This window comes from Silurus aristotelis (genome assembly GCF_946808225.1).
Source record: "Silurus aristotelis genome assembly, chromosome: 23".
Taxonomy (NCBI): Eukaryota; Metazoa; Chordata; class Actinopteri; order Siluriformes; family Siluridae; genus Silurus; species Silurus aristotelis.
In genome coordinates, this window is record NC_139596.1 from 3,828,245 (window position 1) to 3,846,681 (window position 18,437).

At 39.3% G+C, this 18,437-nt stretch overlaps 1 protein-coding gene across 2 annotated transcripts; it reads right to left on the reverse strand.

The window, feature by feature from the left end:
- Window positions 1–1,945: 1,945 nt before the first annotated feature.
- LOC310717965 (phosphoserine aminotransferase-like) lies at window positions 1,946–12,513 on the reverse strand. 2 transcript variants are annotated; one of them, XM_083526418.1, is made up of 10 exons: window positions 12,426–12,513; window positions 12,254–12,320; window positions 9,409–9,469; window positions 6,296–6,365; window positions 5,787–5,992; window positions 5,495–5,667; window positions 5,236–5,405; window positions 3,507–3,635; window positions 3,092–3,229; window positions 1,946–2,084 (listed from the first exon to the last, which is right to left on the reverse strand). In XM_083526418.1, exons 2-10 carry the CDS (start codon window positions 12,308–12,310, stop codon window positions 1,964–1,966), a joined length of 1,125 nt encoding a protein of 374 aa, XP_083382544.1. In that variant the 5' UTR covers window positions 12,311–12,320; window positions 12,426–12,513; the 3' UTR covers window positions 1,946–1,963. The 2 variants fall into 2 exon arrangements, with proteins under 2 accessions (XP_083382544.1, XP_083382545.1); XM_083526419.1 differs by lacking the exons at window positions 9,409–9,469; window positions 12,254–12,320; window positions 12,426–12,513 and adding an exon at window positions 7,345–7,592 and having other exon boundaries at window positions 6,296–6,583.
- Window positions 12,514–18,437: the final 5,924 nt, after the last annotated feature.

Genomic DNA, 18,437 nt, shown 5'->3' on the forward strand with positions numbered 1-18,437 from the left:
TGTCTGCTCAGGCAATATATCAGGACACCTTTACTGAGATATCCAATCTGAGGTCATCTATAATACGTCAAGAAAAAGTAGACCAATCAGAATGCTTATAGGGCGGGACATAAGATGAGTGTAAATAGCACACACGTGAATATAAATGAATTTGTTTTTTGGCTCTAAATTCTAATTTTCATCTTCGAAAACTCTGGATTTAGGTTTATATAGGTGGATCTAGGGATCTAGGTGTATATATATATATATATATATATCCTATGTAAGAATTTCGTCATCATTAAATGTCTAGCTGCACCTATAGATGTTTTCTCAGTCTTTCCAAATAAGTGGAATAATATTTGCTAAATAATTATATTCAATAAAAAACACGTTCTTAAAATATAATCATGAAAAATTATCTATGATGTAGTGTCATGCGGATTTAAAACATCAGGGAAAATGTATCTCATTTTAATCTATAAAGCAATACATGGACCTTAAAAGGCACAGACTAAATGCAGGACTGGTGAGCCTTAAAATTTTGGTTAATTCTGGATTCCATAGAGAACACTGTAGGCCAGATCGTCCATGATTTAAAAAAAATATCGTTGGACAGCCAAGAGGATATGAGGTTTGCTGACCAAACCTCAGCAAATCTTTGACCTCCAAAAGGTTTGGTCTAAAATCACCACTAGGTAGTGTGGAACTTTGCAGTAAACTTGCTTGTAATATTTGCACCACTTGACCTGATCAAGCTCTTGATGTTACTGATTCTGTGAAGTGCTGCTGAAAATCTGGATTTCAGCATTATTAAATTGTAGTTATGCCATGAGATTGACAGTTAAATCAACAAACAGGAAGTAAATGGCATTTCAGCAACCCTTTTGATCTGTTGCCCTGGATTTAATATATCCATTCATTTATTAATTTTCTCCCGCTTATCCGTAATTCGGGTCGCGGGGGCAGCAGTCTAAGCAGGCCCCCGCCTTCGACTGCTGCCCAATCCTCACAGCACCGTCCCTTACGGTCCCTCCTGCAGGTGGTGAGCCCACGGGAAGGCGGCCCCACGTCACTCCGACGTCACGGACCTTGATATTTCCCTCGTAAGGGACCTAATTATTCTATCCATATTAATGTAATATATTTTAATTAATATATTATATATTAATGCACCATCAGAGCAAACATGAAGGTGCAGTGGCAGATAAGAAATGTATTCTAAAACCTTAATCCTGACAGAGCTCTTTGGAAATTTGGAGAAGCAAAAATATCTTAGCACCATGGACAACTACCAGGAAAACATACCAAACTATTTACTGTAAAACAAATACCATATTTGACCATGCTGCCACCAGGTTGCCACCAGATTGCACTCTAAAAAAATTTCAAAGAATAGATTGGTCATGACTTTTACTCAACCTCATGCCTGTTCCAAATTTTTTAATATTTGAAAGGGATGTTTGGCTCCTGTCGTTCGACATGTCGTGTAACATCCAACGAGGTGATATCAAAAGGTTTTGAGACTAGTTTTGTAACACACCAACAGATGGCAGCACATGGCTGCACGCACAGTCACAGGGAGCACCGACCAACAGATCTGCTATTCTGACCATGTGTGCACTCTGAGCTCTCCTCACAAATGAGTGTCCTCCAGGGACTATTTTGGAGGTGATAGTGTGTGAACGTAGATAATACTTTCTTGTAAACAGAGCTAGTCTTGAAGAATTTTGATATCACCTCCTACATGTTTTCCCTATAATGCACATTAAAGATTTATGAAAAGAATAAATAGTTTGCACCCGGTAAATACATTTTGCAAGTCGATTTCATTTCCAAAATCCAATTCAAATATGCAATCTATACAATTTGCACATGAAAATTGAACAAAAAAACCCCACAGAAAAAACAATTATAAGGAAAAAAATTATGCCTGATGTTTTGGAAAATTTTGTAAAAAGGACTCTTAGGATTCCCATGTAGTTTATTGATGCACATTTTTAGAAGAATGCTGCTTCAGAAAGTCTTTCATGTAGGCAGCAAGAGCTTGAGTATCTTCCAGACTCACGGCGTTGTAGAGAGAAACTCGTAATCCACCAACAAATCTGTCAGAAACAGAAGGCAAACACAATTAAAAGGCGTGTCAGGGATTTATGACTCGATTTGAAGGATTATTGGAAAAAGATTGATATTCTAACTCAGCAGTGACTATCCTGTATTGCACAAAAGCATATTATGAGCCAGTGGACCTTCACAGTTTTTGAAGGAACTCGGCAGATAGGTAATTCCAGACATCTTTAAGAAATAAACTAATTTTTTTGAGGATGCAGGCTGCCTCAAATCCTTTTGTCTCTTCATTTAATTACAGATGTTGAGGTCAGGACTCTGTGGGGCCAAACAATCATTTCCAGGACTCATTGTTCTCCTCTACACTGAAGATACTTCTTAATGCCATTGGATGTAATGTTTGGGGTCATTGTCCTGCTGCAGAATTAAGAAATCTTTGCCTGATGCAGTATCTTGTTGCTGTGACCTGTGACATAAAACTGTCTTCCACAACCTTATAATAGTGGGAAAGTTTTGCTGTTTCTCACCCTGTCTGAAGCTCCTACATAGATGTTTCTGTTTCAGTTAATGACCATGTTTCAGCCGTCATATATATAATTGATGATTATTAGCACCTGCTTGGAATAATTGGTTAACACGTGACTCTGATCCTCCAAAATCCCTGACCAATGATACAAATGCAAGTAAACCAGTCTTTTATAAATCCATGGCCAACAAATCCAAAAGCGTAGGTGAAACTCTTGATCAGAGAACAGAAACAGCTCAAACAAGTACTATGAACAGTCAAACTGGGCCAGGTGGGAAATATAAATGGAAATCCAAGAAATTGGAGCAATACCAAGGCATAGACATATATCTATAACTTAATACTATACTATATCAATCGTGTCAGCATTTTATATAAAACAAATATTAATTGTTAGTACAAAGTAGTCGATTACTAGTTTTACCCATAATTTCCCCCAATTAAATCTATTCTAATAATTAAAAACTTTAAATACTGTAAAATATACATTACATTACATTAGAGGATGTGGTATAATACCTGTGTCCTTCTAATGAATTCATTCTGAGTTTGGAAGCACCTTCCAGAAAGCGTTTCTCCAGGACTTCGTCTCCTGTGCTGCTTCCGATATGGAACGGAATGTTCATGCGACTCCGGCACTGTATATCAACAGAGGATCTGTGGAAAGAAATGCAGTAGCCATGCGATCTCTCTTTTTATCAGAATGCTTGAGTATTTTAGACGCCATAGAAATTAGATACTATTTACATGAATTTCAAAAATTATATTTTTTGAATGCTCCATATAAAAGAAAAAAGATCTCCAAGAATTTACACATGGCAGTATTAAGCCAGTTCACTGGCGGACCTGGTTTATATGTTTTACTTTTTAACAATTGTATATAATTGATGATACGTGAAAAACACAATACCCTTTTTGATGATGTTTTACTCACGTGTAAAATCCATTGGAGTTGTCGATGATGTTGTAAATCAAAGCAGATTTCTGCGTACTCAGTTTATCCATGCCATCTATACCCCCATTATTCTTCATCCACTCCAGAACCAGGTTTGTAATGTAGATGCTGTAAAAGAAACATAAAAGAAGATCCTAAATAAGGGAAAAGAAGGACAAGTAGCAACTTATATATATATATATATATATATATATATATATATATATATATATATATATATATATATATATATATATATAAAAACAGCTGTATGTCATGTGACCATGCAAAGCCACACATCCTGATTATCATGTTCATGACAGGACCATACGAAAAAACAGACTCATGAGTGCTGCAGCATTGCTTTAGATGTTGCAGAAGCGGAAGGTCTACTTGTCAGTGTTCAGACCATATGTCGCACACTGCAACAAGTCGGTTTGCAGGCTGTCGTCCCATAAGGAAGCCTCTTCGGAAGCTGCTAACAAGAAAGACTGCAAACAGTTTGCTGAAGACGTTCTGTCCAGGAGCATGAATTACATGAACCTGTGCTCTGATGAGACTAAGATAAACTTGTTTGGCTTAGATGGTGTCCAGCATGTGTGGTGACACCCTGATGAGGAGGACCAAGAAAATTGTGTCTTGCCTGCAGTCAAGCATGGTGGTGGTAGCATCATGGTCTGGGGCTGCATAAATGCTGCTGGTACCTGGGGAGCTGCGGTTCATTGATGGAAACATGGATTCCAACATGAACTCTGACATTGAGAACATGATGCCCTCCCTTCAGAAACTGGGCCAAACGTCATTTTTTCTATATAATAACGATCCCAAACACACCGCCAAGATGACAACTGCCTTGACGAGGAAGCTGAAGGTGAAGGTGATGGAGTGGCCAAGTATGTCTTTAGACCTAAACCCTATTGATCACCTGTTAGGCATCCTCAAGCGAAAGGTGGAAAAAGCGGCATGTGTCAAACATGCAGCGGTTCTGTGATGAGATTATGGAGGAGTGGAAGAGGATCTCAGCAACAACCTGTGCAGCTCTGGTGAATTCCATGACCAGGAGGATTAAAGCAGTGCTAGATAACAATAGTGCTCACAAAATATTCACACTTCGGACACAGTTTTGACATGTTCACTTAGGGTGTACTCACTAGTTATTTAGACCATAATGGGTGTATGTTAAGTTATTTTCAGAGGACAGTAAATCTGTTTGGGTATAATTAATAAGCGGCAATATTTTGAGTTAAATGCTGCCAGCAGGAAACAAACAATGCTGGCCATTATTTTTTAATATAAGGGCATGTATAAAAGTCAACGATCCAACACTATTCTTATACTGCTTGCCATCAGGTGATATATTCATCTCAAAATCTGCTTTTCCATGAAAAAAAAAACTTGAAAGCTTCCACATCTTGACCTTGTCATGAATCAAACTTCAGACAAAGTTTTTCAGAATTAAGAAATACATATATGATGAGCAGAGGGTCTACTGGGTATTGGGGTCTACCTTCTCTACTGTATCTTTGTCAACAATAACTGCTTGGAATAGAGCAGAAGATTTAAGCCTTGAACTAAAGCCTGTATCCTGGGAACACTGTAGACAAGGAATCATTGTTCTGATGTGGTTGCTTTGAGAAATCTAAAGAAATCTAAAGAAATGTGGTCCATTGAGAAATGTTAAGCTTGTAAAATGTGGCTGGAGTCCCAAAGCAATGCGGGATGGTTTTACCTGAACGTAGGTGGGGTGTTGTATAGGGAACTGTGTTCCGCTTGCACTTGGTAATTTAATATCGAAGGGCACACCTTCAAAGCTTTTCCCAACAGATCCTCGCGGACAATCACAATAGTGACTCCTGCACACCCTGCATTCTTATGTGCACCTGCAAATATGAGCCCAAACTTGGAACAAGACAAAACAAATACAATTTTAGAAGACAAAACCAACCTGGCAACATTTCAAATCGAAACAGTGTCAAATCATCTCCCACCTTCGATACGTCAACAGGTTTCGATAAGAAATTTGAGGACATATCGCTGATGAGAATCACATCCTTGGTGTCAGGAATGAAGTCGAACTCAATGCCGTGGATAGTTTCGTTCCAGCAGAAGTAAACGTAGGATGCTGAAGGGTTCAGTGACCAACTGCTGCTGTCCGGGATGCCTAGCATGATGCAAAAGCATTCTTTTATTTTGACAATGATGAAAGCTGAGAGCGACACCTAAATTTTCCAGTAAACCTTATTGGATAGTGCAGGACATGCTCTAGGTACTGTTGTTTACCAGTGTATCCGTCCAGTTGTGGATTCACCACATTCACTTTGCCGTAATTCTCAGCCTCTTTGGCAGCTGCTGCAGACCAGCTCCCTGTTACAATATAATCCGCACATCTGTCTTTCTTCAGATCGAGCAGATTAAGAGGAATGGCACTGAACTGGCCCATACCACCGCCTTGTAAAAACAAAACCTTGTAGTTTTCAGGAATATTCCTGAAAACAGTTCAAGAATATTGTGGGTGTTAGAACTCGTTTATTGTTACTCTGCAATCAGCATTTACTCTTAATGCTTTCAAAATATTTCCCAGTTAAATAAAATAAAACACATGTCTGGTATAGGAAAGTTTTAACAAGTCAGTAAATCAGCTCTAAATGCAACAAAACCCAATTCAGCAATCAGTCAATACGCTGACTTTCAAGAATTTGTGCATGTTAAAGTTAAATATCTTTATTTGTGGCATATGTGGATAATTTCACAGGTACTTAATGGACACTTCTTAAAGTTTAAGGACTTACATGATTTGACGAAGTAGAGTTTCAGTTGACTTGATTATCTTCAAGAAATCTGGTGATCTGTGGCTCATTTCTGGGTAGAACAAAAATGATGGCATTATAACATTACGAGTGGTGAAGTAAAAAACACTGAAGTAAAGAACTTTTCATTATCTTTTCGTCCTGCTGCTTGTTCGTGGGTGGATTTATTTATTAGGCAGCAAGTAAACATTTTGTCCTCAAAGTTGATGTGTTAGAAGCAGGAAAAATGCGCAAGCGGAAGGATTTGAGCGACAAATTGTGGCGGCTAGTCTTAAGTTTGCCAATGACCATTTGGATGATCCAGATGAGTCATGGGAGAAAGTCATGTGGTCAGATGAGACCAAAATAGAACTTTTGGGTCATAATTCCACTAAACGTGTTTGGAGGAAGAAGAATGATGAATACCATCCCAAGAACACCATCCCTACTGTGAAGCATGGGGGTGGTAGCATCATGCTTTGGGGGTGTTTTTCTGCACATGGGACAGGGCGACTGCACTGTATTAAGGAGAGAATGACCGGGGCCATGTATTGCGAGATTTTGGGGAACAACCTCCTTCCCTTATTTAGAGCATTGAAGATGGGTCGAGGCTGGGTCTTCCAACATGACAATGACCCGAAGCACACAGCCAGGATAACCAAGGAGTGGCTCTGTAAGAAGCATATCAAGGTTCTGGCATGGCCGAGACAGTCTCCAGACCTAAACCCAATAGAGAATCTTTGGAGGGAGCTCAAACTCCGTGTTTCTCAGTGACAGGCCAGAAACCTGACTGATCTAGAGAAGATCTGTGTGGAGGAGTGGGCCAAAATCCCTCCTGCAGTGTGTGCAAACCTGGTGAAAAACTACAGGAAACGTTTGACCTCTGTAATTGCAAACAAAGGCTCCTGTACCAAATATTAACATTGACTTTCTCAGGTGTTCAAATACTTATTTGCAGCTGTATCATACAAATAATATAAATACAATAAATACAAACAACCTCCTTCCCTTATTTAGAGCATTGAAGATGGGTCGAGGCTGGGTCTTCCAACATGACAATGAGCACCTCCAAAACTGCAGCTCTTGTGGGATGTTCCCTGTCTGCAGTGGTCAGTATCTATCAAAAGTGGTCCAAGGAAGGAAATGGTGACCTGGCGACAGGGTCATGGGCGGCCAATGATTATTAATGCACTTGGGGAGTGAAGTCTGGTCCGTGTGGTCTGATCCAACAGACGAGCTCCTGTAGCTCAAAAGCTTAAGAAGTTAATGCTGTTAATGATCGATGGGTCAGGACTGTTTTAGCAGCTAAAGAGGACCAACACAATATTAGGCATGTGGTCATAATGTTATGCCTGATCACTGTATATATACACCCTGCTATTTTGCAAGTTCTCCCACTTAGAAATCATGGAGGGGTCTGAAATTGTCATCGTAGGTGCATGTCCACTGTGAGAGACATAATCTAAAAAAAAAAATCCGGAAATCACAATATATGATTTTTAAACTATTTATTTGCATGATACAGCAGCAAATAAGTATTTTAACACCTGTCTATCAGCTAGAATTCTGACCCTCAAAGACCTGTTAGTCTGCCTTTAAAATGTCCACCTCCACTACATTTATTAACCTAAATTAGATGCACCTGTTTGAGGTCGTTAGCTGCATAAAGACACCTGTCCACCACATACAATCAGTAAGAATCCAAATACTAACATGGCCAAGACCAAAGAGCTGTCCAAAGACACTAGAGACAAAATTGTACACCTCCACAAGGCTGGAAAGGGCTACGGGGAAATTGCCAAGCAGCTTGGTGAAAAAAGGTCCACTGTTGGAGCAATCATTAGAAAATGGAAGAAGCTAAACATGACTGTCAATCTTCCTCGGACTGGGGCTCCATGCAAGATCTCACCTCGTGGGGTCTCAATGATCCTAAGGAAGGTGAAAAATCAGCCCAGAACTACACGGGAGGAGCTGGTCAATGACCAAAAAAGAGCTGGGACCACCGTTTCCAAGGTTACTGTTGGTAATACACTAAGGCGTCATAGTTTGAAATCATGCATGGCACGGAGGGTTCCCCTGCTTAAACCAGCACATGTCCAGGCACGTCTTAAGTTTGCCAATGACCATTTGGATGATCCAGATGAGTCATGGGAGAAAGTCATGTGGTCAGATAAGACCAAAATAGAACTTTTGGGTCATAATTCCACTAAACGTGTTTGGAGGAAGAAGAATGATGAGTACCATCCCAAGAACACCATCCCTACTGTGAAGCATGGGGGTGGTAGCATCATGCTTTGGGGGTGTTTTTCTGCACATGGGACAGGGCGACTGCACTGTATTAAGGAGAGGATGACCGGGGCCATGTATTGCGAGATTTTGGGGAACAACCTCCTTCCCTTATTTAGAGCATTGAAGATGGGTCGAGGCTGGGTCTTCCAACATGACAATGACCCGAAGCACACAGCCAGGATAACCAAGGAGTGGCTCTGTAAGAAGCATATCAAGGTTCTGGCATGGCCGAGACAGTCTCCAGACCTAAACCCAATAGAGAATCTTTGGAGGGAGCTCAAACTCCGTGTTTCTCAGTGACAGGCCAGAAACCTGACTGATCTAGAGAAGATCTGTGTGGAGGAGTGGGCCAAAATCCCTCCTGCAGTGTGTGCAAACCTGGTGAAAAACTACAGGAAATGTTTGACCTCTGTAATTGCAAACAAAGGCTCCTGTACCAAATATTAACATTGACTTTCTCAGGTGTTCAAATACTTATTTGCAGCTGTATCATACAAATAAATAGTTTAAAAATCATACATTGTGATTTCTGGATTTTTTTTTTTAGATTATGTCTCTCACAGTGGACATGCACCTACGATGACAATTTCAGACCCCTCCATGATTTCTAAGTGGGAGAACTTGCAAAATAGCAGGGTGATCAAATACTTATTTTCCTCACTGTGTATATATATTAGATGCACCTGTATCAATATATATATATATATATATATATATATATATATATATATATATATATATATATATATATATATATATATATATATATATATATATATATAAGCAATATCATTTTTCATGAACCAGGAAACAAAAACACTACCTACCAAGGACACTAATCCCAACACCATTGTAATCCAGCAGTTCCTTCTGGGCTTGCATCAAAACCTAAGGAAAAGCGAAAATCATTTTCATTAACTGCCTCCTGTATAAAGATATTTCTTGATGAAACTATATAATATTCAAGAGGTGTAACATGTACCTGAAAATCATATATGAGTAAATTTATAGATAACTCTTATATAATAAACGTATATATCAGTAGGAGAATGCTGAGGATGGAGCGGCCAGGAAGGAGGAAAAGAGGAAGACCAAGGAGGAGGTTTATGGATGTGGTAAGGGGGAAACATGCAGGTAGTTGGGTTGAAAGAGTCAGATGTAGAGGATGGAGTATGGAGACGGATGGGAGCAGCCGAAAGAAGAAGAAGTCCATTACAAGTTCAAAGTCACCAATGTGACAATATGACTCGAGTTAGATCTTGACATGCATCAAGAGTGAGAGAATCCGGTAATTTTCCAAAATAAAACATCATTCAGAATCAGATAATAAATAAAAATGTAAGTTATGTATTCTTTTTGTGCGGTCCGGTACCAATTGACCCCTGGACCGGGGCCAGTCCGCGGCCCGGGGGTTGGGGACCACTGGTTTACACCACTGCAATTTATACTGACAGGCTGGATTGATAACTGACACAACTATGAGGTAAATGGGAGATTCTCACAGCCTGCACTATGCAGAAGACAAGACCAATTAAATAATTGCATACTTAAGACCACATTTGGTAAATAGCTTCTTGCAGCATTATAGTCAATCTCCACATTTTTTTGAGGCATGTGGACGGTTATCCAACAGCCTTTGCACAAGAGACTTGAACCACACATACTTACATTCACACCTAGAGTGCAACATGCAATACATAAACCATTCATACAAAGAAACATACGATCTAAAATCTAAATTTTTTTTCGCCATTGGCCATGCCGATATACACTATACAAAAGATTGTAAGCATCTGAATATAAGCATGGTAAGTGCTTTTTGAACTTCCTATTCCACATTTGGTCCCTATTCAATATAATATCCTCCACTCTTCTGGGAAAGTTCGTAGACTGTGCTTATGGAGATTTGTGAGATTTCATTCAGTCACAAGGGTGTGCATAATATCAGGTAAGGTGTGGATGGTATGTGGAAGGTGTGGATGGTATATGTTTGATTTCAGAGCTCTATAGCAGCCAACCCATGTTCGGCTGAACGTACCATCCACTCCCTAACCTGCAGGACATCTACAGCACGCGGAGCCGGACCAGAGCCAGAAAGATTGTGAAGGACCTCAGCCATCCCGACAATGGACTCTTTTCTCTGTTGCGTTCAGGGAAGCGCTTCCGCGCCTTGAAAGCAAACACAGAGAGAATGAGGAGGAGCTTCTTCCCGCAGGCCATTTGTTGTCTAAACCAGGAAACACCCAGGATCTAGTGCTGGACCTCTCTTTCCATCTTCACTCATTTCTGCATTCTCATTTTTGCACTATGACACCTTAAGTCTGGACTTGCACAGCACAGTGTCACTTTATATCACACCACACTGCACATGGACACTTTAAGGACAATTATACTAAATCACTTTAATTTGTACTCTGTCAATAACCACTATACTCCTTCATATATAAATACATATAGTTTCATATATTTCTATTGTTTATACTGTTTAGTTAATGTCACTGCATGTCGTACTCTGTATGTAAATACAGTAAAATAAATAACATTTTAATTTGAATTTCTAAACCATATTTCCGTGGAACTGGCTTTGTTTTCATGGGGATTGTCATGCTGGAACAGGTTTAGGCCTCCGGGTTCAACAGAAGGGAAATTTCACCCTATCAAAAGTGCCTCCAAGTTAGTGGTAGCAGTTTGGGAAAGAATCACGTATAGCTGGAAAAGCCAGTATCAAATACTTTTGTCAATAGAGACTTATTTACAAAGACTTGATGCTGTTATAAATATAAAAAGGATTGGCACTGAGTATTGTTCGGGTGGGGTGTTCAGACTGGTGCAATCAGGATGTTGTAGGTTTTATCTATTGTTATTTAAAATGTTCCTAATTATTCAATATTTCTTTTTTGTTCCTTGAAAGATCACATATAAGGTCATGTTCTTCTTAATTCATGCTTTTATTTCAGTTCAAAAGGGTGTGTACTCTCTTTTTTAGATCCACCCTGTAATGAATAGATTCAGTGCCACCCAGATCAAATCAAATTTCAGATGATGATGGGTTCCTTTTTAAATCAGTTTCTGCCCCAAAGTCTTTTCCTCATACCATCTCAAGAAGTTTTTTCTACTAGCTCGCTCATAAGGGATGAACGTATAGGTATGAATTTGTGGCAGTCGTAGTAGTGGTATATATTTTTGTGATGCTGCTTTAGGACAATGGGAATTGTACAATAGAATAGAATAGAATAAAATTCTCAAAGGTTGAACTATTCAGCCCCACTAGTGGTAAAATCTTCTTAAATATCAAAAGATAGTAACAATATATCAGTGTGGCATGAAAATATATAAATGTAACTATATCTATATTGTATAACTTCAGTCCTTCATTCATCATGCTTTTGGAAGGCTCTGTATACACCCCAGTGGAAGAACAAGTAGTAGATTTGTTTGTTATACTGCATATATCCATTTTTAGTAATAGTATCGATTACCTTTAAGTTATCTTGTAACAATTATGGCACATTTTCTGTAAAAGTATTTCTCACATGTATGCCAAAAATTACATTCCATGTTTTTACTTCGTTTCATGCCAAGCTTGGAATTGGATTTATATCCCAGCAGCAAGTTTCAAAGTTCGAAACTCCCCCAATCATGTGAAATAATCCTACATAGAGTGAAACCTACCTGTTGTGCGAGTTTTGCTGGTCCTGGAGCGAAATACAAAACCTTCTTCGTTTCCATTCTGTACAATCTGAGTAAAAATGAATTCAAGATATTTTAACATCCATTTAAATGCCTCTGTGGCTTTGTTTATTGTATGCTTGATTAAAGAACACTGAAGTATTTGGTTTATTACCTGCCTTATAGTTAGCTGTAGAAAAGGTGAACCCTGGTCCTCCTGACTGAGCTGTGTGGAATGATGTGCACGGCAATTATAAATGCCACTGCTACGTGATTGCTTTAAAGGGAACAACCCAAGTCATTTGCATAAAATGAAAAAAATTTACTGTCTAAGCTGCTTGGATCTATTTAACAAGTTGTTGCTTTTAAAATGTCTTACCAGTATAACTTATGAAGAAGCATGAATCTTGAAAATTGTAAAGATTTTTTTTTTTTTTCTCCCTGGAAAAACTCCTGTAATTACAATTCAGTTTGATTTAGAAAATGCTTTTAAAGATAAATCAGAAATCATACATAGACAAATATATAGTCATTTACATATAAAGAGGGGCAAAAAAGTATTTAGTCAACCACCAATTGTGCAGAAAATCACACTGTCTAATTTTTAAAGATTTTATTTGCAAATTATGGTGGAAAATAAGTATTTGGTCAATAACAAAAGTTCATCCCAATACTTTGTTATATACCCTTTGTTGGCAATGACAGAGATCAAACATTTTCTGTAAGTCTCCACAAGCTTTTTTACACACTGTTGCTGGTAGTTTGGCCCATTCCTCCATGCAGATCTCCTCTAGAGCAGTAATGTTTTGGGGCTGTCCCTGGGCAATATACATGGCCCCATTCATTCTTTCCTTTCCACGGATCATCCTGGTCCCTTTGCAGAAAAACAGCCCCAAAGCATGATGTTTCCACATCTTTGGAAGATTATCAGTGGTCTTGTATGTCTTTCATTTTCTAATAATTGCTCTCACAGTTGATTTCTTCACACCAAGCTGCTTACCTATTGCAGATTCAGTCTTTCAAGCCTGGTGCAGGTCTACAAATTTGTTTCTGGTGTGCTTTGACAGCTCTTTGGTCTTGGCCATAGTGGAGTTTGGAGTCTGGCTGTTTAAGGTTGTGGACAGGTGTCTTTTTTATGAAATAAAATATAATATTACGAGCTCAAACAGGTGCCAATAATACAGGTAACCAGGTGACCAAATACTTATTTTCCACCATAATTTGCAAATAAATTCTTTAAAAATCAGACAATGTGATTTTCTGGATTTTTTTCTCATTTTGTCTCTTATAGTTGAAGTGTACCTATGATGAAAATTACAGGCCTCTTTCATCTTTTTAAGTGGGAGAACTTTTGATGGCTGACTAAATACTTTTTTGCCCCACTGTATTCAGTCATTTATAGTTTTTCAGGGACACATGTACTGTATGATTCCACAAACTAGGTCATTTAACAGTATAAAAAAAAAAAAGTGTACAGATGTTTTATTGAACTTTTATTTGAAACAACTGCTTTACACACACTCTGCCTTCAGGCAGTTCGTTTATCCCCAAACATTCAGCTTGAAAATTTGCAATGTTTCTTGTCGAACCTGCAAGACGTGTTCTTCACTGGTTGGTGATTGTTTTTCAGACCTTGTGAACCAGTTCATCCCCATCTGTGATACGCAGTTTAATAGGAATTAGGTGCGGTGACTTGGCAGGCAATTGCATGATAGAAAACACTCCTGCACACTTTGTGCTGGATATGAAAGAAAGGCAACATGCATGTGTCTCAAAAACTATAAAAGAAAGTGTAAAAACAGACATTGTATATGTATGTCTAAACCACCTGGATTTAACAAAGAAAATAAGTAAGATAATTAAATAATTACTGCATGGGTGATTATGTTTTAGCTGGCAACAAGTTATTGAACCCTAACTGATGCAGTGAGTAGCTTCTCATTTCTTAAACAAACATGTCGGAAGACATGTCCTGTGGTCGGGAAAAAGATGTTAATCTGTTTCAGAAGAGTCAAATTATTGGCATGTATTATTGGCAGTAAAGAAAACATCATCTTCTTTCGGCTGCTCCTATTAGGGGTCGCCACAGCGGATAATTCTTCTCCATACCACCCTGCCATGAATTATTGGCAATAAAAAAAACATCATCTTTTCTTCTTCTTTCGGCTGCTCCCAAATAGGGGTCGCCACAGCGGATCATTTGTCTCCATACCCCCGTCCTCTACATCTGCCTCTTTCACACTAACTACCTGCATGTCTTCCCTCACCACATCCATGAACCTCCTCCTTGGTCTTCCTCTTTTCCTCCTTCCTGGTGGCTCCATCCTCCTCTCCTACCAATATAACTCATGTCCTTCCTCTGCACATGTCCAAACCATCTTAATCTCGCCTCCCTCACCTTGTCACCAAAACGTCCTACATGCGCTGTCCCTCTAATAAACTCATTTCTAATCTTGTCCATCGTCATCACTCCCAATAAAAACCTCAACATCTTTAGCTCTGCTTCCTGTCTTCTACTCAATGCCACTGTCTCTAAACCATACATCATCTCAGGTCTCACCACAATCCTATAAAATTTCCCTTTCACTCTCGCAGAGACCCTTCTATCACAAATCACTCCTGCTATTAGTCTTCTCCACCCACTCCACCCTGCCTGCACTCTTTTCTTTACTTCCCTAACACACTCTCCATTACTTGGTGTGGCTGGAATTTTACCTTCTCACGACCTTCAAATTTAAAATTCAGTGCTTTAAAAGGATTCTAATGATCCATATTATTTATTACACTTTTTTTCTTCTTCAAAAAATAAGTGTACAACTATAGAAATAGCGCTCAGTGGTAGAGTTATCGCAAAAAAAATATTGATGAACCAATAGTATTTTATGTCATATAAGCATATATGTAGCATAACATACAAAATTAAATCATTTGAATGTATAATCGTTCTTACTTCCACCCATTCTCTTCTGGTGTGGGTAGAGAGCGCACTAAAAGCATGATGAACGCAGGACTGATACTCACCCTGAACCATAAATGCAGAACTCTTTCTAGAGCGGAGCCGCCCGGCCAAACTGAGCAATTGAGAGCGATGGGCCTTAGTCAGGGAGATGACCAATAACCCGATGGTCACTCTAAAAGAGCTCCAGCATTTCTTTTTGGAGAGAGAGGAACCATCCCAGGAAGAACAATCATCTCTGCAGCACTCCACCAATCAGGCCTGTATGGTAGAGTGGCCAGATGGAAGCCACTCCTCAGTAAATGGCACATAACAGCCCGCCTACAGTTTGCCAGAAGGCACCTGAAGGACTTTCATGCCATGCAAGATTGAACTCTTTGGCCTGAATGCCACGCGTCATGTCTGGAGGAAACCAGGCACCGTTCATCACCTGGCCAATACAATCCCTACAGTGAAGCATGGTGGTGGCAGCATCATGCTGTGGGGATGTTTCTTCTGAATATTATTAACTCTTCACTATCATTAGGACATGTCCCTAAATCCCTCAAGTTAGCAGTTATTAAGCCCCTCATTAAAAAACCTAATCTGGATCCAAACACGCTATCGAATTACAGACCAATTTCAAATCTCCCATTTATGCCTAAGATTTTAGAAAAGATTGTCGCTGCCCAGTTATGTTCTTACCTGCAAGAGAACAATATCTTTAAAGAATTTCAGTCAGGTTTTAAGCCCCATCATAGCACAGAAACTGCTCTAGTTAAAATCACTAATGACCTGTTTTTAGCTTCAGACCAAGGCTTCATCTCGCTGTTGGTTCTATTAGATCTTAGTGCTGCATTCGACACTATAGACCATGATCTCCTCGTAGATCGCTTACAAAATTACATCGGCATTCAGGGACAGGCATTTAGCTGGTTTAAATCCTACCTGTCCGATCGTTACCATTTCGTAGATTTAAATAAAGAGATATCCAATGCAAGTAAATTATGGCGGGCCGCAAGGTTCAGTTCTAGGACCCCTGCTCTTCACAATATACATGCTTCCGGTAGGAAATAGTATTAGAAGGCATGGAATTAGCTTCCATTGTTATGCTGATGATACTCAGCTATATATCTCATCTAAACCAGGCGATATAGCTCAATTAGCTCGCATAACTGAGTGTGTTAGGGAAATAAGAGCTTGGATGACCCATAACTTTCTACTTTTAAATTCTGATAAGACTGAGATTTTGCTCATCGGCCCAAAAACTAGCATCTCAACCTGCATTTAGACGGATGTTCTGTAACCACTAGTTCAACGGTAAAAGACCTGGGAGTTATTTTAGACAGCAAATTGTCTTTCAAATATCATATCAACCAAGTTACAAAAACAGCCTTCTTTTACCTTAGAAATATTTCTAAGTTAAGATGTTTCTTTATATATATATATATATATATATATATATATATATATATATATATATATATATATATATATATATATATATATATTGTCTATATCCGATGCAGAGAAGCTCGTCCATGCATTTATGACCTCCAGAATAGACTACTGTAATGCATTACTAGGTGGATGTCCTGCATCATTAATAAACAAGCTTCAGTTAGTCCAGAATGCAGCAGCCAGAGTTCTCACAAGGTCAAGAAAATATGATCACATAACCCCAATCCTATCGTCCCTACATTGGCTTCCGGTTAAGTTTCGAATAGACTACAAACTATTACTTCTCACTTATAAAGCACTAAATGGTTTGGCTCCTATGTATCTATCCAGTCTTTTAACACGCTACAATCCGTCACGCTCCCTGATATCTCAAAACTCTGGGCTTCTAGTAGTTCCTAAAATAGCAAAGTCCACTAAAGGTGGTAGAGCATTTTCACATTTAGCTCCTAAACTCTGGAATAGTCTTCCTGACAGTGTTCGGGGCTCAGACACACTCACCCAGTTTAAGTGTAGATTAAAAACATATCTTTTTAGCAAAGCCTACACATAACACACATCACATATCATAACCTTGTGCTCCAGAACATCTGATCACATGCACATTATCAACTTGTGCTAATAATATCATGAACAGCAGCTACGCTAATTCCTCTCCACTGCTTCTCTTTCTCTCCCCATCCCGAGACACCCTGAGGTTTGGCCAGCTCCAGTTACCTCCCACCTCGTGATGATTACGGACCTTTGAAGAAGTAGATGCCGAACTTGCAAACATCCCGAACCATCTAGAGACGTACCAGTGCCATTTGGATCCCGCTACATGTGTGGAGTTTTGACATTGGACCTCCTGGAGTGTTTAAAGGTTTTGGCATGGAGAAGCTGATGCTGGATCTGTGATGATCACAAATGCTGAGCTTATAAAACTAGGAGCTACTAACCATATAGACTGTATAAGACTGCAGAAAGAACATCACTTATAATCTTATACTCCAGTACTCATGTTAGTTCTCTCTCTCCAGTGTTCTGTATTGTTGAAAGATTTATGATCAAACTCTTGATGTCACCCAAATGAGGATGGGTTCCCCTTTTGAGTCCGGTTCCTCTCAAGGTTTCTTCCTCATAACATCTAAGGGAGTTTTTCCTTGCCACAGTCTCCACGGCTGCTCATCAGGGACAAATTCACACCATTCACCTTAACTGTTGATTTGTGTAAAGCTGCTTTTAGACAATGTCTGTTGTGAAAAGCGCTATACAAATAAACTTGACTTGACTTTTTCAGCAGTAGGAACTGGGAGACTGGTCAGGATTGAGGGAAAGATGAATGCAGCAATGTACAGAGACATCCTTGATGAAAACCTTCTGCAGAGCACTCTGGACCTCTGACTGGGGCGATGGTTCGTCTTCCAACTGGTCAACGACCCTAAGCACACAGCCAAGATAACAAAGGAGTGCATATTAGACGACTCTGTGAATGTCCTTGAGTGGCCCAGCCAGAGTCCAGACTTAAACCTGATTGAACATCTCTGGAGAGATCTATAAATGGCTGTGCATCCAAACTAATGGAGGTTCTGCAAAGAAGAATGGGGGTTGAAACTGCGGTGTGCCAAGCTTGTAGCATCGTACTCAAAAAGACTTAAGGCTGTAATTGGTGCCAAAGGAGCTTCAACAAAGTATTAAGCGAAGGCTCTTTCACGTTGTCATTATGAGGTATTTGTAGAATTTTGGGGAAAATAATGGAAAAGGTGAAGTAATGTAAATACTTTCCTTATGAACTGTATATTCTTGAGATCCATT